Genomic DNA, 16,942 nt, shown 5'->3' on the forward strand with positions numbered 1-16,942 from the left:
TACTTTCAATTTATACTCTTTGTAATTACATACACTACATACCTTTTCAAATAATAAGATGAAATCTTGTTTAAAGATGGACAAATCATTCTTCTTTGATTTGTGGAAAAATGCATGTAAGAATTGTGAACAAATATGATCTGTCCATTAGATTTAATGGTAGAAAACGGAAGAAAAAAAGAAAAGAAAAAATGAGTATTTTTATAAATTTTACAAATTTTGAAATTTATATATTTATCAAACTTATTATATCCCTTTTTGCTTTATTTTAAATATACTAAAAATAAATGTAATCTACTTTATTTAGCAAAGTGTAAGATATTATTCAATAAAAATAAAGATTAAATATGAAACAAAATTAAATGAGAAAATATGTGGGAGAAGGATGCAAATTGGAAAATAATTGTAAAATTATAATTTGGGGAACCAATCTAATTCCATTTAGATGTTGATGATTATTATCATTTTTTTTTTTGGACACAACCAACTAATTAAAAAGAAATACAATGGAGTGTTTGAAAAATTACTTATCTATGAATGTTTGACTTATTTGACCAGTCAAACATAGTAGATCATGAGGTGTTCTGAATAGACCCTAATCGAGACATTTTTCTTAGCTTTTATCATACTCAGACTAATCTCCTTTCTTATTGAACTGGCCCAATAAGAGGTAAAGGAATCGTTATGCCATGGAACTGTGTTCACCATTCATGGTGAACACGGTTCCAACGGTGTTAGTATACCGTTATCTTTTTTTCTCTTTTTTTTTTCTTTTCTTAATTAATTGCGTGACTTTTCTTCTTCATTTTCACATTTTGCGATTTCACTTTAATTTGAGGTGAGCAATGATTTCGGACATTCATAAATTATGAATTCATGCCTGCACATTCACTTTGGAACCATGCCTACACATTCCCGTCTGAAATCACGGACACTCATAAATTATGAATCCATGTCTGCACATTCACTTTGGAACCATGCCTACACATTCACTTTGGAACCATGAGATTATGGATTTTCTGTTATAAGATTATGAATTTTCAGTTATAAGATTATGAATTTTCTGTTATGAGATTATGAATTTTCTGTTATGAAATTATGAATTTTCTGTTATGAGATTATGAATTTACATTACATTCATAATCTCATAACAGAAAATTCATAATTTAATAAATATTTTACTTTTATGCGATTATGAATTTTCTGTTATGAGATTATGAATTTACATTACATTCATAATCTCATAACAGAAAAATCATAATTTGATCAAACGCGCGCCGTTAACTTCACATCCGCGATTTTTTTTTTTTTTTTTTTTGCCTAAAAACGACGTCGTTTAGACTTATGTTCACCATTCTCGGTGAACACGTTTCCAAGGCATAATTTGCCTTGGTAAAGTAAGGCTCAATTAATCTCCTTTCGTATGCCACAATAGTCAATGACTAAAAGTGGACTTTGCTCCTTTTCAAATATATTATAAAAAAATAAAAATAAAATTTTAAATTACATAATATAAACTCATTTTAAAATATTCAAAATAAAATAATTCGTATTATATAAATATTTGAATTTTTTTATATTACGTAAAATTATTTATTACTCCGTAGTATATTATTTCTAATTATTTTAAAACAATTTCAACTATATAAAAAATAAATTTTAAAATTATATACACAAATATAAAATTTAAATTTAGTAAGTATTTTTTAATTATTAAAATGTGCTTATTATATTTTTTTCAATTGATAAATTTGTGTTTTAATGGATAAATTTGTTTTCATTGCAATATTAAACTATGTAGTATGCATATGTCAAAGTAAATAGTGCATTTTTCATATATTGTAATACTTTTATATCAAAATATAAAAATATTATATTTTCTCAATAATAAAATTTTTATTCTTAATTAATATTTACAGTTAAGGATCTGGAGCTCCAATCAGATGCAAAGACAGTCACACAGTGGATCACTAATAATACCGAACTGAGAGGGCCTATATGCATGTATGTTGAAGAAGCCAGGCAATGGCTCACACGAGACTGGAAAGTTACTATTCGAAACATCTTACGGGAGCAGAACGAGATTGCGGATGCTGCGGCCTCTTTGGGGACGATGATGAATTCAAACTGGAGAGAACTTGATTATTGCCCATCTAATATGGAGGACATGCTTGATCGTGAAATTATGCGTGCAACTTGGTCGCGTAGTGAGAGCAATTAGTTTTGCTAGGGTCCACCCCTCCTCTTGATCGAAAAAAATATTTACAGTTTTTAGAATAATTATTACAGGACAAATGTTTACCTTTTAAAAAAGGTTAAACCCTCTCAACGGATTAATTGATCTCTCAACGGATTAATTTATCCGTTGGGGGAGTCGGCGTGTTCAAAATTTTATTTCTCCCCTAAGTCGGCGCATGGTATCTCCTCGCCGGTCGCCACTCGCAGCCGCCAATCTCTCTTTTTCTTATTCCTCCCTCTAATCATATTATCACCGCCGCTCTCTTAAGAACAAAACTATCCTCAATACCTTAGATGGCTGTGATTTCAAAAACATAAGACCGTTGAAGCGCCTATTCCACAGCTTTAAAAGGGGCGCCCTCAACTCTTCTAATCGGGCTTGTTCCTTGTTTCTAGATATAGAGAAAGATCTCAGAGAGAGTTGGAAGAGGAAGGACTGCGAGATACCCAGAAAGAAGACGATTTGATTTTCCGAGGCATATCGGAAAGAATGGCTTCAAGACCCCCACGGTTCAACAGCAAAATAGAGGAGGTAATCATATATCTGATTTCGAAGATTTTATTACTACTATGATTCTTTAATCTCGCTCGATTGATGGGTTGATAAAGGTTATTTGGGTTTCTTGATTTTCTTGGTTTTCCGATTTTAGGACTCGTTTCACCTTAATCCAGGACTGGGGAGTTGTGTCCTTGACTGCTCATGAACTGTTTGATAGTCTCTTGATTGGGTTTTTTCAATCTTTATTTTCATGAGTTACTAATGTGTTTCTGAGTTGATGTATGAAAACTAAGATTATTAGAAGTCAAAATTTTATGTAAATTTATTTGCTTTGGAGTAATTAAGATTAAATCCATAAGAGACTCTTGTCCTTATAGATCAGAAACATTCTGTGTTAAAAACCTTTTTTTTTTGGGGTGTTTGTTACCTAATGGAATGCGTTTCTTGCAATTTTTCTGATTTGAAGTATGAAAACAAAGAGTGTTAAAAGCCAATTAGTCTGTAAGTTTATTTGATTTGGAGTAATTTATAGATCAGACCAGAAATATTCTTTGTTAAAAAGTCAGATCTTTTGGGTGTTTGTTTACTCCTAATGGAATGCATTTCTTTTGATTTTTGTCTTCATGATTTACTAAAGTGTTTCTAATTTGATGTATGTAAAAGAGTCTTTCAATTTATTTGATGGAGTAATCAAGATGAAATTTTATAAGAGACATTTGTCTCTGTAGATCAGAAACTAATTTTTGGGCATTTTCTTGCCTAATGTAAATGAATTGCAGATTTGCAGTTGAGGGAATAAAGCAATTTTTGGGTGTTTTCTTGCCTATAATTTCCCTATTCAATAGTTTGTTTCTGTTGATTGAATAATTGGAGTTTTCTTTGCTCTTTTATTGTTTTTGCATAGGCTGCTTGTGGACTGAACATTAAATTACTGAAGCAGAAGATTGAAGATATTGATGCTGGAGATGTATACAAGGAAGCAGAGGTAAATAATCTTCTGTTATTTATACTCTTTGATTAATGAGTTTGAGCTTCTATAAATGTTAGATGTGTTACTGTGTGGTGTTAGATTCTTTGTTTGACTCACTCTCTATCCCAAAAAATTATTTTCAAAACTCACTCTAACTCAAAAAATACTCCCTCTGTTCCAAAAAATTATTTTCAAAACTTCTCTCCCTATCTCAAAAAATGATTTTCAAAACTCCTCACTATAACTCAAAAAATGATTTTCAAAACTCACCCTCTAACTCAAAAAATTATTTTCAAAATACTCCCTCTATCTCAAAAATTATTTTCAAAACTCTCTCTATCTCAAAAAATTATTTTCGAATCACTCACTCTATCCCAAAAAATTATTTTCAAAACTCTCTCTCTATCTCAAAAATAATTTTAAAAACTCTTACTCTCTCTCAAAAAATTATTTTCAAAACACTCCCTCTATCTCAAAAAATTATTTGCAAAACTCTCTCTCTATCCAAAAAATTATTTTCAAAACTATCCCTCTATCTCAAAATTTTATATCAAAACTCTCTCTATCTCAAAAAATTATTTTCGAATCAATCCCTCTATCTCAAAAAATTATTTTCAAAACTCTCTCTCTATCTCAAAAAATTATTTTCAAAACTATCTCTCTATCTCAAAATTTTTTTTTTTTATCAAAACTCACTCTATCTCAAAAAATTATTTTCAAAACTCTTACTCTCCCTCCAAAAATTATTTTCAAAACTCCTCACTCTATCTCAAAAAAATTATTTTCAAAACTCCCACTCTAACTCAAAAATTACTCTGTTTCTATCCCAAAAAATTATTTTCAAAACTATCCCTCTATCTCAAAATATTTTTATCAAAACTCTCTCTATCTCAAAAAATTATTTTCGAATCACTCCATCTATCCCAAAACATTATTTTCAAAACTTTCTCTCTATCTCAAAAAATTATTTTAAAAACTCTTACACTCTCTCCAAAAATTATTTTCAAAACTCCTCACTATATCTCAAAAAAATTATTTTCAAAACTCTCACTCTAACTCAAAAATTACTCTCTTTCTATCCCAAAAAATTATTTTCAAAACTATCCCTATATCTCAAAATATTTTATCAAAAATATCTCTATCTCAAAAAATTATTTTCGAATCATCCCCTCAAACTCAAAAAATTATTTTCAAAATTTCTCTCTATCTCAAAAAATTATTTTCAAAACTCCTCACTCTAACTCAAAAATTACTCTCTCTCTCTATCCCAAATTTTTTTTTTCAAAACCATCCCTCTATCTAATTTTTTTTTTTATCAAAACTCTCTATATCTCAAAAAATTATTTTCGAATCACTCCATCTATTCCAAAAAATTATTTTAAAAACTCTCTATCTCAAAAAATGATTTTAAAAACTCTTACACTCTCTCAAAAAATTATTTTCAAAACTCTCTCTCTATCTCTAAAAATTATTTTCAAAACTCCTCTCTCTATCTCAAAAAATTATTTTCAAAACTCCTCACTCTATCTCAAAAAAATTATTTTCAAAACTCCCAATCTAACTCAAAAATTACTCTCTCTATCCCAAAAAATTGTTTTCAAAACTACCCCTCTATCTCAAATTTTATTTATCAAAACTCTCTCTATCTCAAAAATTTATTTTCGAATCACTCCCTCTATGCCAAAAAATTATTTTCTAAACTCTCTCTCTATCTCAAAAAATAATTTTAAAAACTCTTCCTCTCTCTCAAAAAATTATTTTCAAAACACTCCCTCTATCTCAAAAAATTATTTTCAAAACTCTCTCTCTATCTCAAAAAATTATTTTCAAAACTCCTCACTCTAACTCAAAAAGTACTTTCTCTCTATCCCAAAAAATTATTTTCAAAACTATCGCTCTATCTCAATTTTTTTTAATCAAAACTCTCTCTATCTCAAAAAATTATTTTCGAATCACTCTATCCCAAAAAATTATTTTCAAAACTTTCTCTCTATCTCAAAAAATTATTTTAAAAACTCTTACTCTCTCTCCAAAAATTATTTTCAAAACTCCTCACTCTATCTCAAAAAAATTATTTTCAAAACTCCCACTCTAACTCAAAAATCACTCTCTTTCTATCCCAAAAAATTATTTTCAAAATTATCCCTCTATCTCAAAATATTTTATCAAAACTATCTCTATCTCAAAAAATTATTTTCGAATCACTTCCTCTATCCCGAAAAAATATTTTCAAAACTTTCTCTCTATCTCAAAAAATTATTTTCAAAACTTCTCACTTTATCTCAAAAAAATTATTTTCAAAACTCCCACTCTAACTCAAAAATTACTCTCTCTCTATCCCAAAAAATTATTTTCAAAACTATCTATCCCTCTATCCCAATTTTTTTTTTATCAAAACTCTCTCTATATCAAAAAATTATTTTCGAATCACTCCCTCTATCTCAAAAAATTATTTTCTAAACTATCCCTCTATCTCAAAATTTCTTATCAAAACTCTCTCTCTCTCAAAAAATTATTTTCGAATCACTCCCTCTATCCCAAAAAATTATTTTCAAAACTCTCTCTATTTCAAAAAATTATTTTCAAAACACTCCCTCTATCTCAAAAAATTATTTTCAAAACTCTCTCTCTATCTCAAAAAATTATTTTCAAAACTCCTCACTCTAACTCAAAAAAATTATTTTCAAAACTCCCACTCTAACGTAAAAATTACTCTCTCTCTCTATACCAAAAAATTATTTTAAAAATCATCCCTCTATCTCAAATATTTTTTTTATCAAAACTCTCTCTATCTCAAAAAATTATTTTCGAATCACTCCATCTATCCCAAAAAATTATTTTAAAAACTCTCTTTCTCTATCTCAAAAAATAATTTTAAAAACTCTTACTCTCTCTCTATCCCAAAAAATTATTTTCAAAACTATCCCTCTATCTCAAATTTTTTAATCAAAAATCTCTCTATCTCAAAAAATTATTTTCGAATCACTCTCTCTATACCAAAAAATTATTTTCTAAATTTTCTCTCTATCTCAAAAAATTATTTTAAAAACTCTTACTCTCTCTCCAAAAATTATTTTCAAAACTCCCACTCTAACTCAAAATTTACTCTCTCTCTATCCCAAAAAATTATTTTCAAAACTATCCCTCTATCTCACATTTTTTTTTTATCAAAACTCTCTCTATCTTAAAAAATTATTTTCGAATCACTCCCTCTATCTCAAAAAATTATTTTCAAAACTTTCTCTATATCTCAAAAAATTATTTTCAAAACTCCTCACTCTATTTTAAAAAACTTATTTTCAAAACACCCACTATATCTCAAAAATTAATTTCTCCCTATCCCAAAAAATTATTTTAAAAACTATCCCTCTATCTAAAAATTTTTTTTTATCAAAACTCTCTCTATCTCAAAAAATTATTTTCGAATCGCTCCCTCTATCCCAAAAAATTATTTTCTAAACTATCCCTCTATCTTAAATTTTTTTTATTAAAACTCCCTCTATCTCAAAAAATTATTTTCGAATCACTCCCTCTATCCCAAAAAATTATTTTCAAAACTCTCTCTCTATCTCAAAAAAATGATTTTAAAAACTCTTACTCTCTCTCTCAAAAGTTATTTTCAGAACACTCCCTCTATCTCAAAAAATTATTTTCAAAAATCTCTCTCTATCTCAAAAAATTATTTTCAAAACTCCTCACTCTATCTCAAAAAAATTAATTTCAAAACTCCCACTCTAACTCAAAAATTACTCTCTCTATCCCAAAAAATTATTTTCAAAATTTTCACTCTATCTCAAAATATTATTTTCAAAACTCCTCACTCTATCTCAAAAAAATTATTTTCAAAACTCCCGCTCTAACGTAAAAATTACACTCTCTCTATCCCAAAAAATTATTTTCAAAACCATCCCTCTATCTCAAATATTTTTTTTATCAAAACTCTCTCTATCTCAAAAAATTATTTTCGAATAACTCCATCTATCCCAAAAAATTATTTTAAAAACTCTCTCTCTATCTCAAAAAATAATTTTAAAAACTCTTACTCTCTCTCTCTCTATCCCAAAAAATTATTTTCAAAACTATTCCTCTATCTCAAATTTTTTTAATCAAACCTCTCTCTATCTCAAAAAATTATTTTCCAATCACTCTCTCTATACCAAAAAATTATTTTCTAAATTTTCTCTCTATCTCAAAAAATTATTTTAAAAACTCTTACTCTCTCTCCAAAAATTATTTTCAAAACTCCCACTCTAACTCAAAATTTACTCTCTCTCTATCCCAAAAAATTATTTTCAAAAGTTTCCCTCTATCTCAATTTTTTTTTTATCAAAACTCTCTCTATCTCAAAAAATTATTTTCGAATCACTCCCTCTATCTCAAAAAATTATTTGCAAAACTATCTCTCTATCTCAAAAAATTATTTCCAAAACTCCTCACTCTATTTTAAAAAATTTATTTTCAAAACTCCCACTCTAACTCAAAAATTAATCTCTCTCTATCCAAAAAAAAATTATTTTCAAAACTATCCCTCTATCAAAAAAATTTTTTTTTTATCAAAACTCTCTCTATCTCAAAAAATTATTTTCGAATCACTCCCTCTATCCCAAAAAAAAATTATTTTCAAAACTATCCCTCTATCAAAAAATTTTTTTTTTTTTATCAAAACTCTCTCTATCTCAAAAAATTATTTTCGAATCACTCCCTCTATCCCAAAATATTATTTTCTAAACTGTCTCTATCTCAAAATATTTTATTAAAACTCTCTCAATCCCAATTTTTTTTTTTCAAAACTCTCTCTCTATCTTAAAAAATGATTTTAAAAACTCTTACTCTCTCTCAAAAATTATTTTCAAAACACTCCCTCTATCTCAAAAAATTATTTTCAAAACTCTCTCTCTATCTCAAAAAATTATTTTCAAAACTCCTCACTCTATCTCAAAAAAATTATTTTCAAAACTCCCACTCTAACTCAAAAATTACTCTCTCTCTATCCCAAAAATTGTTTTCAAAACTATCCCCCTATCTCAAATTTTTTTTTATCAAAACTCCCTCTATCTCAAAAAATTATTTTCAAAACTCCTCACTCTATCTCAAAAAAATTATTTTCAAAACTCCCACTCTAACTCAAAAATTACTCTCTCTCTATCTCAAAAAATTATTTTAAAAACTCTTACTCTCTCTCCAAAAATTATTTTCAAAACTCCTCACTCTATCTCAAAAAAATTATTTTCAAAACTCCTACTCTAACTCAAAAATTACTCTCTTTCTATCCCAAAAAATTATTTTTAAAACTATCCCTCTATCTCAAAATATTTTATCAAAACTATCTCTATCTCAAAAAATTATTTTCGAATCACTTCCTCTATCCCAAAAAATCTATTTTCAAAACTTTCTCTCTATCTCAAAAAATTATTTTCAAAACTCCTCACTTTATCTCGAAAAAATTATTTTCAAAACTCCCACTCTAACTAAAAAATTACTCTCTCTCTATCTCAAAATATTATTTTCAAAACTATCCCTCTATCCCAAATTTTTTTTTATCAAAATCTCTCTATCTCAAAAAATTATTTTCGAATCACTCCCTCTATCCCAAAAAATTATTTTCTAAACTATCCCTCTATCTCAAAATTTTTTATCAAAACTCTCTCTATCTCAAAAAATTATTTTCGAGTCACTCCCTCTATCTCAAAAAATTATTTTCAAATCACTCCCTCTATCTCAAAAGATTATTTTCAAAACTCCTCACTCTATCTCAAAAAAATTATTTTCAAAACTCCTCACTCTATCTCAAAAAAATTATTTTCAAAACTCCCATTCAAACTAAAAAATTACTCTCTCTCTATCCCAAAAAATTATTTTCAAAACTCTTCACTCTATCTCAAAAAAATTATTTTCAAAACTCTCACTCTAACTTAAAAATTAATCTCTCTCTATCCCAAAAAATTATTTTCAAAACCATCCCTCTATCTCATATATTTTTTTTTATCAAAACTCTCTCTATCTCAAAAAATTATTTTTGAATCACTCCATCTATCCCAAAAAATTATTTTAAAAACTCTCTCTCTATCTCTAAAAATAATTTTAAAAACTCTTACTCTCTCTCTATCCCAAAAAATTATTTTCAAAACTATCCCTCTATCCCAAAAAATTATTTTCAAAACTATCTCTATCTCAAAATATTTTATCAAAAACTATCTCTATCTCAAAAAATTATTTTCGAATCACTTCCTCTATCCCAAAAAATTATTTTCAAAACTCCTCACTTTATCTTAAAAAAATTATTTTCAAAACTCCTCACTTTATCTCAAAAAAATTATTTTCAAAACTCCCACTCTAACTCAAAATTACTCTCTCTCTATCCCAAAAAATTATTTTCAAAACTATCCCTCTATCCCAAATTTTTTTTTTATCAAAACTCTCTCTATTTCAAAAAATTATTTTCGAATCACTCCCTCTATCCCAAAAAATTATTTTCAAAACTTTCTCTCTATCTCAAAAAATTATTTTCAAAACTCCTCACTCTATCTCAAAAAAATTATTTTCAAAACTCCCACTCTAACTCAAAAATTAATGTCTCTCTATCCCAAAAAATTATTTTCAAAACTATCCCTCTATCTCAAATTTTTTTTTATCAAAACTCTCTCTATCTTAAAAAATTATTTTTGAATCACTCCCTCTATCCCAAAAAATTATTTTCTAAACTATCCCTCTATCTATTTTTTTTTTATCAAAACTCTCTCTATCTCAAAAAATTATTTTCAAAACTCTCTCTCTATCTCAAAAAATGATATTAAAAACTCTTACTCTCTGTCAAAAATTATTTTCAAAACACTCCCTCTATCTCAAAAAATTATTTTCAAAACTCTCACTCTATCTCAAAAAATTATTTTCAAAACTCCTCACTCTATCTCAAAAAAAATATTTTCAAAACTCCCACTCTAACTCAAAAATTACTCTCTCTATCCCAAAAAATTATTTTCAAAACTTTCTCTCTATCTTAAAATATTATTTTCAAAACTCCTCACTCTATCTCAAAAAAATTATTTTCAAAACTCCCACTCTAACTCAAAAATTACTCTCTCTCTATCCCAAAAAATTATTTTCAAAACTATCCCCGTATCTCAAATTTTTTTTTATAAAAACTCTCTCTATCTCAAAAAATTATTTTCAAAACTCCTCACTCTATCTCAAAAAAATTATTTTCAAAACTCCCACTCTAACTCAAAAATTACTCTCTCTCTATCCCAAAAAATTATTTTAAAAACTCTTTACTCTATCTCAAAAAATTATTTTCAAAACTCCTCACTCTATCTCAAAAAAAATTATTTTCAAAACTCACACTCTAACTCAAAAATTACGCTCTTTCTATCCCAAAAAAATATTTTCAAAACTATGCCTCTATCTCAAAAAATTATTTTAAAAACTCCTCACTTTATCACAAAAAAATTATTTTCAAAACTCCCACACTAACTCAAAAATTACTCTCTCTCTATCCCAAAAAATTATTTTCAAAACTATCCCTCTATCTCAATTTTTTTTTATCAAAACTCTCTTTATCTAAAAAAATTATTTTCGAATCACTCCCTCTATCCCAAAATATTATTTTCAAAACTTTCTCTCTATCTCAAAAAATTATTTTCAAAACTCCTCACTCAATCTCAAAAAAATTATTTTCAAAACTCCCACTCTAACTCAAAAATTACTCTAACTATATCCCAAAAAATTATTTTCAAAACTATCCCTCTATCTATTTTTTTTTTTTTTCAAAACTCTCTCTATCTCAAAAAATTATTTTCGAATCACTCCCTCTATCCCAAAAAATTATTTTCAAAACTCTCTCTCTATCTCAAAAAATGATTTTAAAAACTCTTACTCTCTCTCAAATAATTATTTTCAAAACACTCCCTCCCTCTATCTCAAAAAAAATTATTTTCAAAACTCTCTCTCTATTCCAAAATATTATTTTCAAAACTATCTTTCTATCTCAATTTTTTTTTTTATCAAAACTCTCTCTATCTCAAAAAATTATTTTCAAAACTCCTCACTCTATCTCAAATAAATTATTTTCAAAACTCCCACTCTAACTAAAAAATTACTCTCTCTCCATCCCAAAAAATTATTTTCAAAACTATCCCTCTATCTCAATTTTTTTTTTTATCTAAACTCTCTCTATCTCAAAAAATTATTTTCAAAACTCTCTCTATCTCAAAAAATTATTTTCAAAACTTCTCACTCTAACTCAAAAAATTATTTTCAAAATACCCTCTCTATCTCAAAAAATTATTTTCGAATCACTCCCTCTATCCCAAAAAATTATTTTCAAAACTTTCTCTCTATCTCAAAAAATGATTTTCAAAACTCAAACTCTAACTCAAAAAATTATTTTCAAAATACTCTCTATCTCAAAAAATTATTTTCGAATCATTTCCTGTATCCCAAAAATTATTTTCAAAATTCTCTCTCTTTCTCAAAATATTATTTTCAAAATTCCATCTCTATCTCAAAAAATGATTTTCAAAACTGACACACTAACTACAAAAATTATTTTCAAAATACTCCCTCTATCTCAAAAATTATTTTCAAAACTCACACTCTAACTCAAAAAAATTATTTTCAAAATACTCTCTCTATCTCAATAAATTATTTTCAAAACTCTCTCTATCTCAATAATTTATTTACGAATCACTCCCTCTATCCCAAATAACTATTTTCAAAACTCTCTCCCTATCTCAAAAAATTATTTTCAAAACTCTTCACTCTAAAAAATGATTTTCAAAACTCACCCTCTAACTAAAAAATTATTTTCAAATACTTCCTCTATCTCAAAAATTATTTTCAAAATACTCCCTCTATCTCAAAAATTATTTTCAAAATACTCCCTCTATCTCAAAAATTATTTTCAAAACTCTCTCTATCTTAAAAATTTATTTTGGAATCACTCCCTCTATCCCAAAAAATTATTTTAAAAACTCTCTATCTCAAAAAATGATTTTAAAAACTCTTACTCTCTCTCAAAAAATTATTTTCAAAACACTCCCTCTATCTCAAAAAATTATTTTCATAACACTCCCTCTATCTCAAAAAATTATTCTCAAAACTCTCTCTCTATCCCATAAAATTATTTTTAAAACTATCCCTCTATCTCAAATTTTTTTCAAAATACTCCCTCTATCTCAAAAATTATTTTCAAAACTCACACTCTAACTCAAAAAATTATTTTGAAAATACTCCCTCTATCTCAAAAATTATTTTCAAAACTCACACTCTAACTCAAAAAAATATTTTCGAATCACTCCCTCTATCCCAAAAAATTATTTTCAAAACTCTCTCTTTATCTCAAAAAATTATTTTCAAAACTCCGATCCCCACTCTAACTCAAAAAATAATTTTCAAAATACTCCCTCTATCTCAAAAATTATTTTCAAAACTCATACTCTAACTCAAAGAATTATTTTCAAAATACTCTCTCTATCTAAAAAAATTATTTTCAACACTCTCTGTATCTCAAAAAATTATTTTCGGATCATTTCCTATATCTCAAAAAATTATTTTCAAAATTCTCTCTCTATCTCAAAAAATTATTTTCAAAACTCTCACTCTAACTCAAAAAATGATTTTCTTTTTTTTCTGCTAAGAATTATTATAGGACCCAATTCATTCAACAATTGGATTTTTGGAGTTATCGGGTTATTAGTCTAGGATTTCTCTTTTTAACCATAGGAATACTTTCGGGAGCGGTGTGGGCTAACGAAGCGTGGGGATCTTATTGGAGTTGGGACCCAAAAGAAACTTGGGCTTTTATTACTTGGATTGTATTCGCAATTTTTTTACTTCAAAACACACACTCTAACTCAAAAACTTATTTTCAAAATACTCCCTCTATCTCAAAAATTATTTTCAAAACTCAAACTCTAACTCAAAAAATTATTTTCAATACTCTCTCTCTCTATCCCAAAAAATTATTTTCAAAACTCTCTCTATCTCAAAAATTTATTTTCGAATCACTCGCTCTATCTCCAAAAATTATTTTCAAAACTCCTCACTCTAACTCAAAAAATGATTTTCAAAACCACACTCTAACTCAAAAAATTATTTTCAAAATACTCCCTCTATCTCAAAAATTATTTTCAACACTCACACTCTAACTCAAAAAATTATTTTCAAAATACTCTCTCTATCCCAAAAATTATTTTCAAAACTCTCTATATCTCAAAAAATTAATTTCGAATCACTCCCTCTATCCCAAAAAATTATGTTCAAAACCCTCTCTCTATCTCAAAAAATGATTTTAAAAACTCTTACTCTAACTCAAAATATTATTTTTAACACTCCCTCTATCTAAAAAAATTATTTTCAAAACACTCCCTCTATTTCAAAAAATTATTTTCAAAACTCCCTCTCTATCCCAAAAAATTATTTTCAAAACTTTCCCTCTATCTCAAAAAAATTATTTCCAAAACTCTCGCTCTAACGCAAAAAATTATTTTTCAAAACTTTCTTTCTTTTTCAAAAAATGATTTTCAAAACTCACACTCTAACTCAAAATATTATTTTCAAAATACTCCGTCTATCTCAAAAAATTATTTTCAAAACTCCTCACTCTATCTCAAAAAATAATTTTCAAAACACACACTCTAACTCAAAAAAATTATAACACACACTATAACTCAAAAAATTATTTTCAAACTCTAACTCAAAAAATCATTTCCAAAATACTTTCTCTATCTCAAAAAATTATTTTCAAAACTCTCTCTATCTCAACAATTTATTTTCGAATCACTCCCTCTATCCCAAAAAAATTATTTTCAAAACACTCTCTCTATCTCAAAAAATTATTTTCAATACTCCTCACTCTAACTCAAAAAATTATTTTCAAAATACTCCCTCTATCTGAAAAATTATTTTCAAAACTCTCTTAACCTCAAAAAATTATTTTCGAATAACTCCCTCTATCCCAAAAAATTATTTTCAAAACTCTCTCTCTCTCTATCTCAACAAATGATTTTAAAAACTCTTACACTATTTTAAAAAATTATTTTCAAAACACTCCCTCTATCTCAAAAAATTATTTTCAAAACTCTCTCTATATCAAAAAATAATTTTCAAAACTCACACTCTAACTCAAAAAATTATTTTCAAAACTCTCTCTATCTCAAAAAATATTTTTCAAAATTCTCTCTATCTCAAAAAATTATTTTAAAAACACTCTCTCTATCTCCAAAAAAAAAAATGATTTTCAAAACACTCTCTCTATCTCAAAAAATGATTTTCAAAACACTCTCTCTCTATCTCAAAAAATTAATTTCAAAACTCCTCACTCTTTCTCAAAAAATTATTTTCAAAACTCTCTCTAACTCAAAACATAATTTTCAAAATACTCCCTCGATCTCAAGAAATTATTTTCCAAACTCTCTCCCTCTCTATCAAAAAATTATTTTCGAAATAGTCCCTCTATCTCAAAAAATTATTTTCAAAACTCTCTCTATATCAAACAATGATTTTCGAAACGCTCTCCCTATCTCAAAAAATGATTTTCAAAACACTCTCTATCACAAAAAATGATTTTCAAAACACTCTCTCTATCTCAAAAAATTATTTTCAAAACTCTCTCTCTATCCCAAAAAATGATTTTCAAAACTCTCTCTCTATCCCAGAAAATGATTTTCAAAACTCACTCTCTATCTCAAAAAATGATTTTCAAAACTCTCTCTCTATCCCAAAAAATGATTTTCAAAACTCACTCTCTATCTCAAAAAATGATTTTCAAAACTCACACTAACTCAAAAAATACTCTCTCTATCTAAAAAAAAATGATTTTCAAAACTCACACTCTAACTCAAAAAATTATTTTCAAAATACTCCCTCTATCTCAAAAAATTATTTTCGAATCACTCCCTCTATTCCAAAAAATTATTTTCAAAACTCTCTCTCTATCTCAAAAAATGATTTTCAAAACTCACACTAACTCAAAAAATGATTTTCAAAACGCTCTCTCTATCTCAAAAAATGATATTCAAACCACTCTGGGAAAGAAGATTTACAGGCATGTTCAGCCTCGTTTCGACTGTTCTGCCATGATCTACGTTTCGCGAGAGCCCCGGGTGGGGGAGCTTCTCCTGCACATTGCCAGACAAGTAGGGTGTCCAGATTTGGGGGAGGAGTGGAGCAAAGAAGGCCCTGAAGGGAAGCTTTGTTCATATCTGAGACACAAAAAGTATGTCATTCTCCTTGATGACATCTGGGATGTTGAAACATGGGATGCACTGAGACTAGGACTCCCAAGTGACCCCAAAAGTGGCACTAGAATCATCATTACCTCCCGGGACACAGCTGTGGGGAGATACATTGGAGGTGAATCTTCAATTCATGAAATGCATCCTTTAGGTTCAGATCAAAGCTGGAAACTTTTCTGCAACCAAGTAATGATGCCAGAACACAGCGCGGAAACTGCATATCCAAAGGAGCAGATAGTGGAAAGCTGCGGAGGTGTGCCACTATCCATTGTAGTTATAGCGGGTGTGCTGCGCGAGAGAGGGACAATCATCACAAACCAAGTCCTTGAGGACATAAGACATGAAGATCAGCATTATGGACAAGACAGATGTACTAGGTTTGTGTCTCTGAGTTATGACAATTTGCCCATTCCACTCAAAGACTGTTTCCTGTACTTGGGGCTTTTCCCAAACTCCCAAAGGGGCAAGAAATATTAGCTTTCGACCTCATTAACATGTGGGTAGCTGAGAAGTTCATATTCCAACAAGACCACGAGGATGTTGCAGAATGGTACCTTAACAGTACGTTAGTCTCCAGAAACTTAGTTCAAGTTGCTAGCAGGAGAAACAGTGGGAGGATAAGAAGCTGTTTTTATCCTCCTGTTAAGGTTTGTTTACCAAATCTGCAGACTCTTCACATGGTGAGCACTGAGCAGCGAAGATCTGGAACGCTGCGGGCTGTTCCACTTCACCAGTCTGAGAAAACTAGGAATCTTCGAGGTGTCCGAGGAGCTTATATTGAGAATGTTTCTAATCTGAGGGAGCTCATTTCTGACGACCACATAGGACTGCCTAAACTCGAGAAAGTTGTCATCAGAAACTGTATACCTCTCACCAGAATTACTGGGAAGATATTGATGGCAATGTGGGCTAAATCCACAGGGACTGCCACAGTCTCATTGCAAATGGTTGGTTCTGAACAAGCACGACACACCAATGAGCCAGCCTCATTACAAATAGGTC

At 28.3% G+C, this 16,942-nt stretch overlaps 1 protein-coding gene across 1 annotated transcript; it reads left to right on the forward strand.

Moving 5' to 3' along the window:
* Positions 1–76: 76 nt before the first annotated feature.
* Positions 77–16,417, forward strand: LOC109155695 (disease resistance protein RPP13-like). The gene is made up of 5 exons (XM_019303314.1): positions 77–116; positions 1,920–2,022; positions 2,635–2,770; positions 3,642–3,722; positions 15,743–16,417. Exons 1-5 carry the CDS (start codon positions 77–79, stop codon positions 16,415–16,417), a joined length of 1,035 nt encoding a protein of 344 aa, XP_019158859.1.
* The last annotated feature ends 525 nt before the right edge of the window (positions 16,418–16,942 follow it).

This window comes from Ipomoea nil, unplaced genomic scaffold (genome assembly GCF_001879475.1).
Source record: "Ipomoea nil cultivar Tokyo-kokei standard unplaced genomic scaffold, Asagao_1.1 scaffold2704, whole genome shotgun sequence".
Classification (NCBI taxonomy): Eukaryota; Viridiplantae; Streptophyta; class Magnoliopsida; order Solanales; family Convolvulaceae; genus Ipomoea; species Ipomoea nil.

Excerpts from the sequence above, each read along its gene's own strand:
- LOC109155695 (XM_019303314.1), top strand. The coding sequence starts at position 77 with ATGGACAAATCATTCTTCTTTGATTTGTGGAAAAATGCAT. Across the intron at positions 117-1,919 it reads TGATTTGTGGAAAAATGCAT|TTAAGGATCTGGAGCTCCAA; the intron begins GTAAGAATTGTG and ends TAATATTTACAG. Across the intron at positions 2,771-3,641 it reads TCAACAGCAAAATAGAGGAG|GCTGCTTGTGGACTGAACAT; the intron begins GTAATCATATAT and ends GTTTTTGCATAG.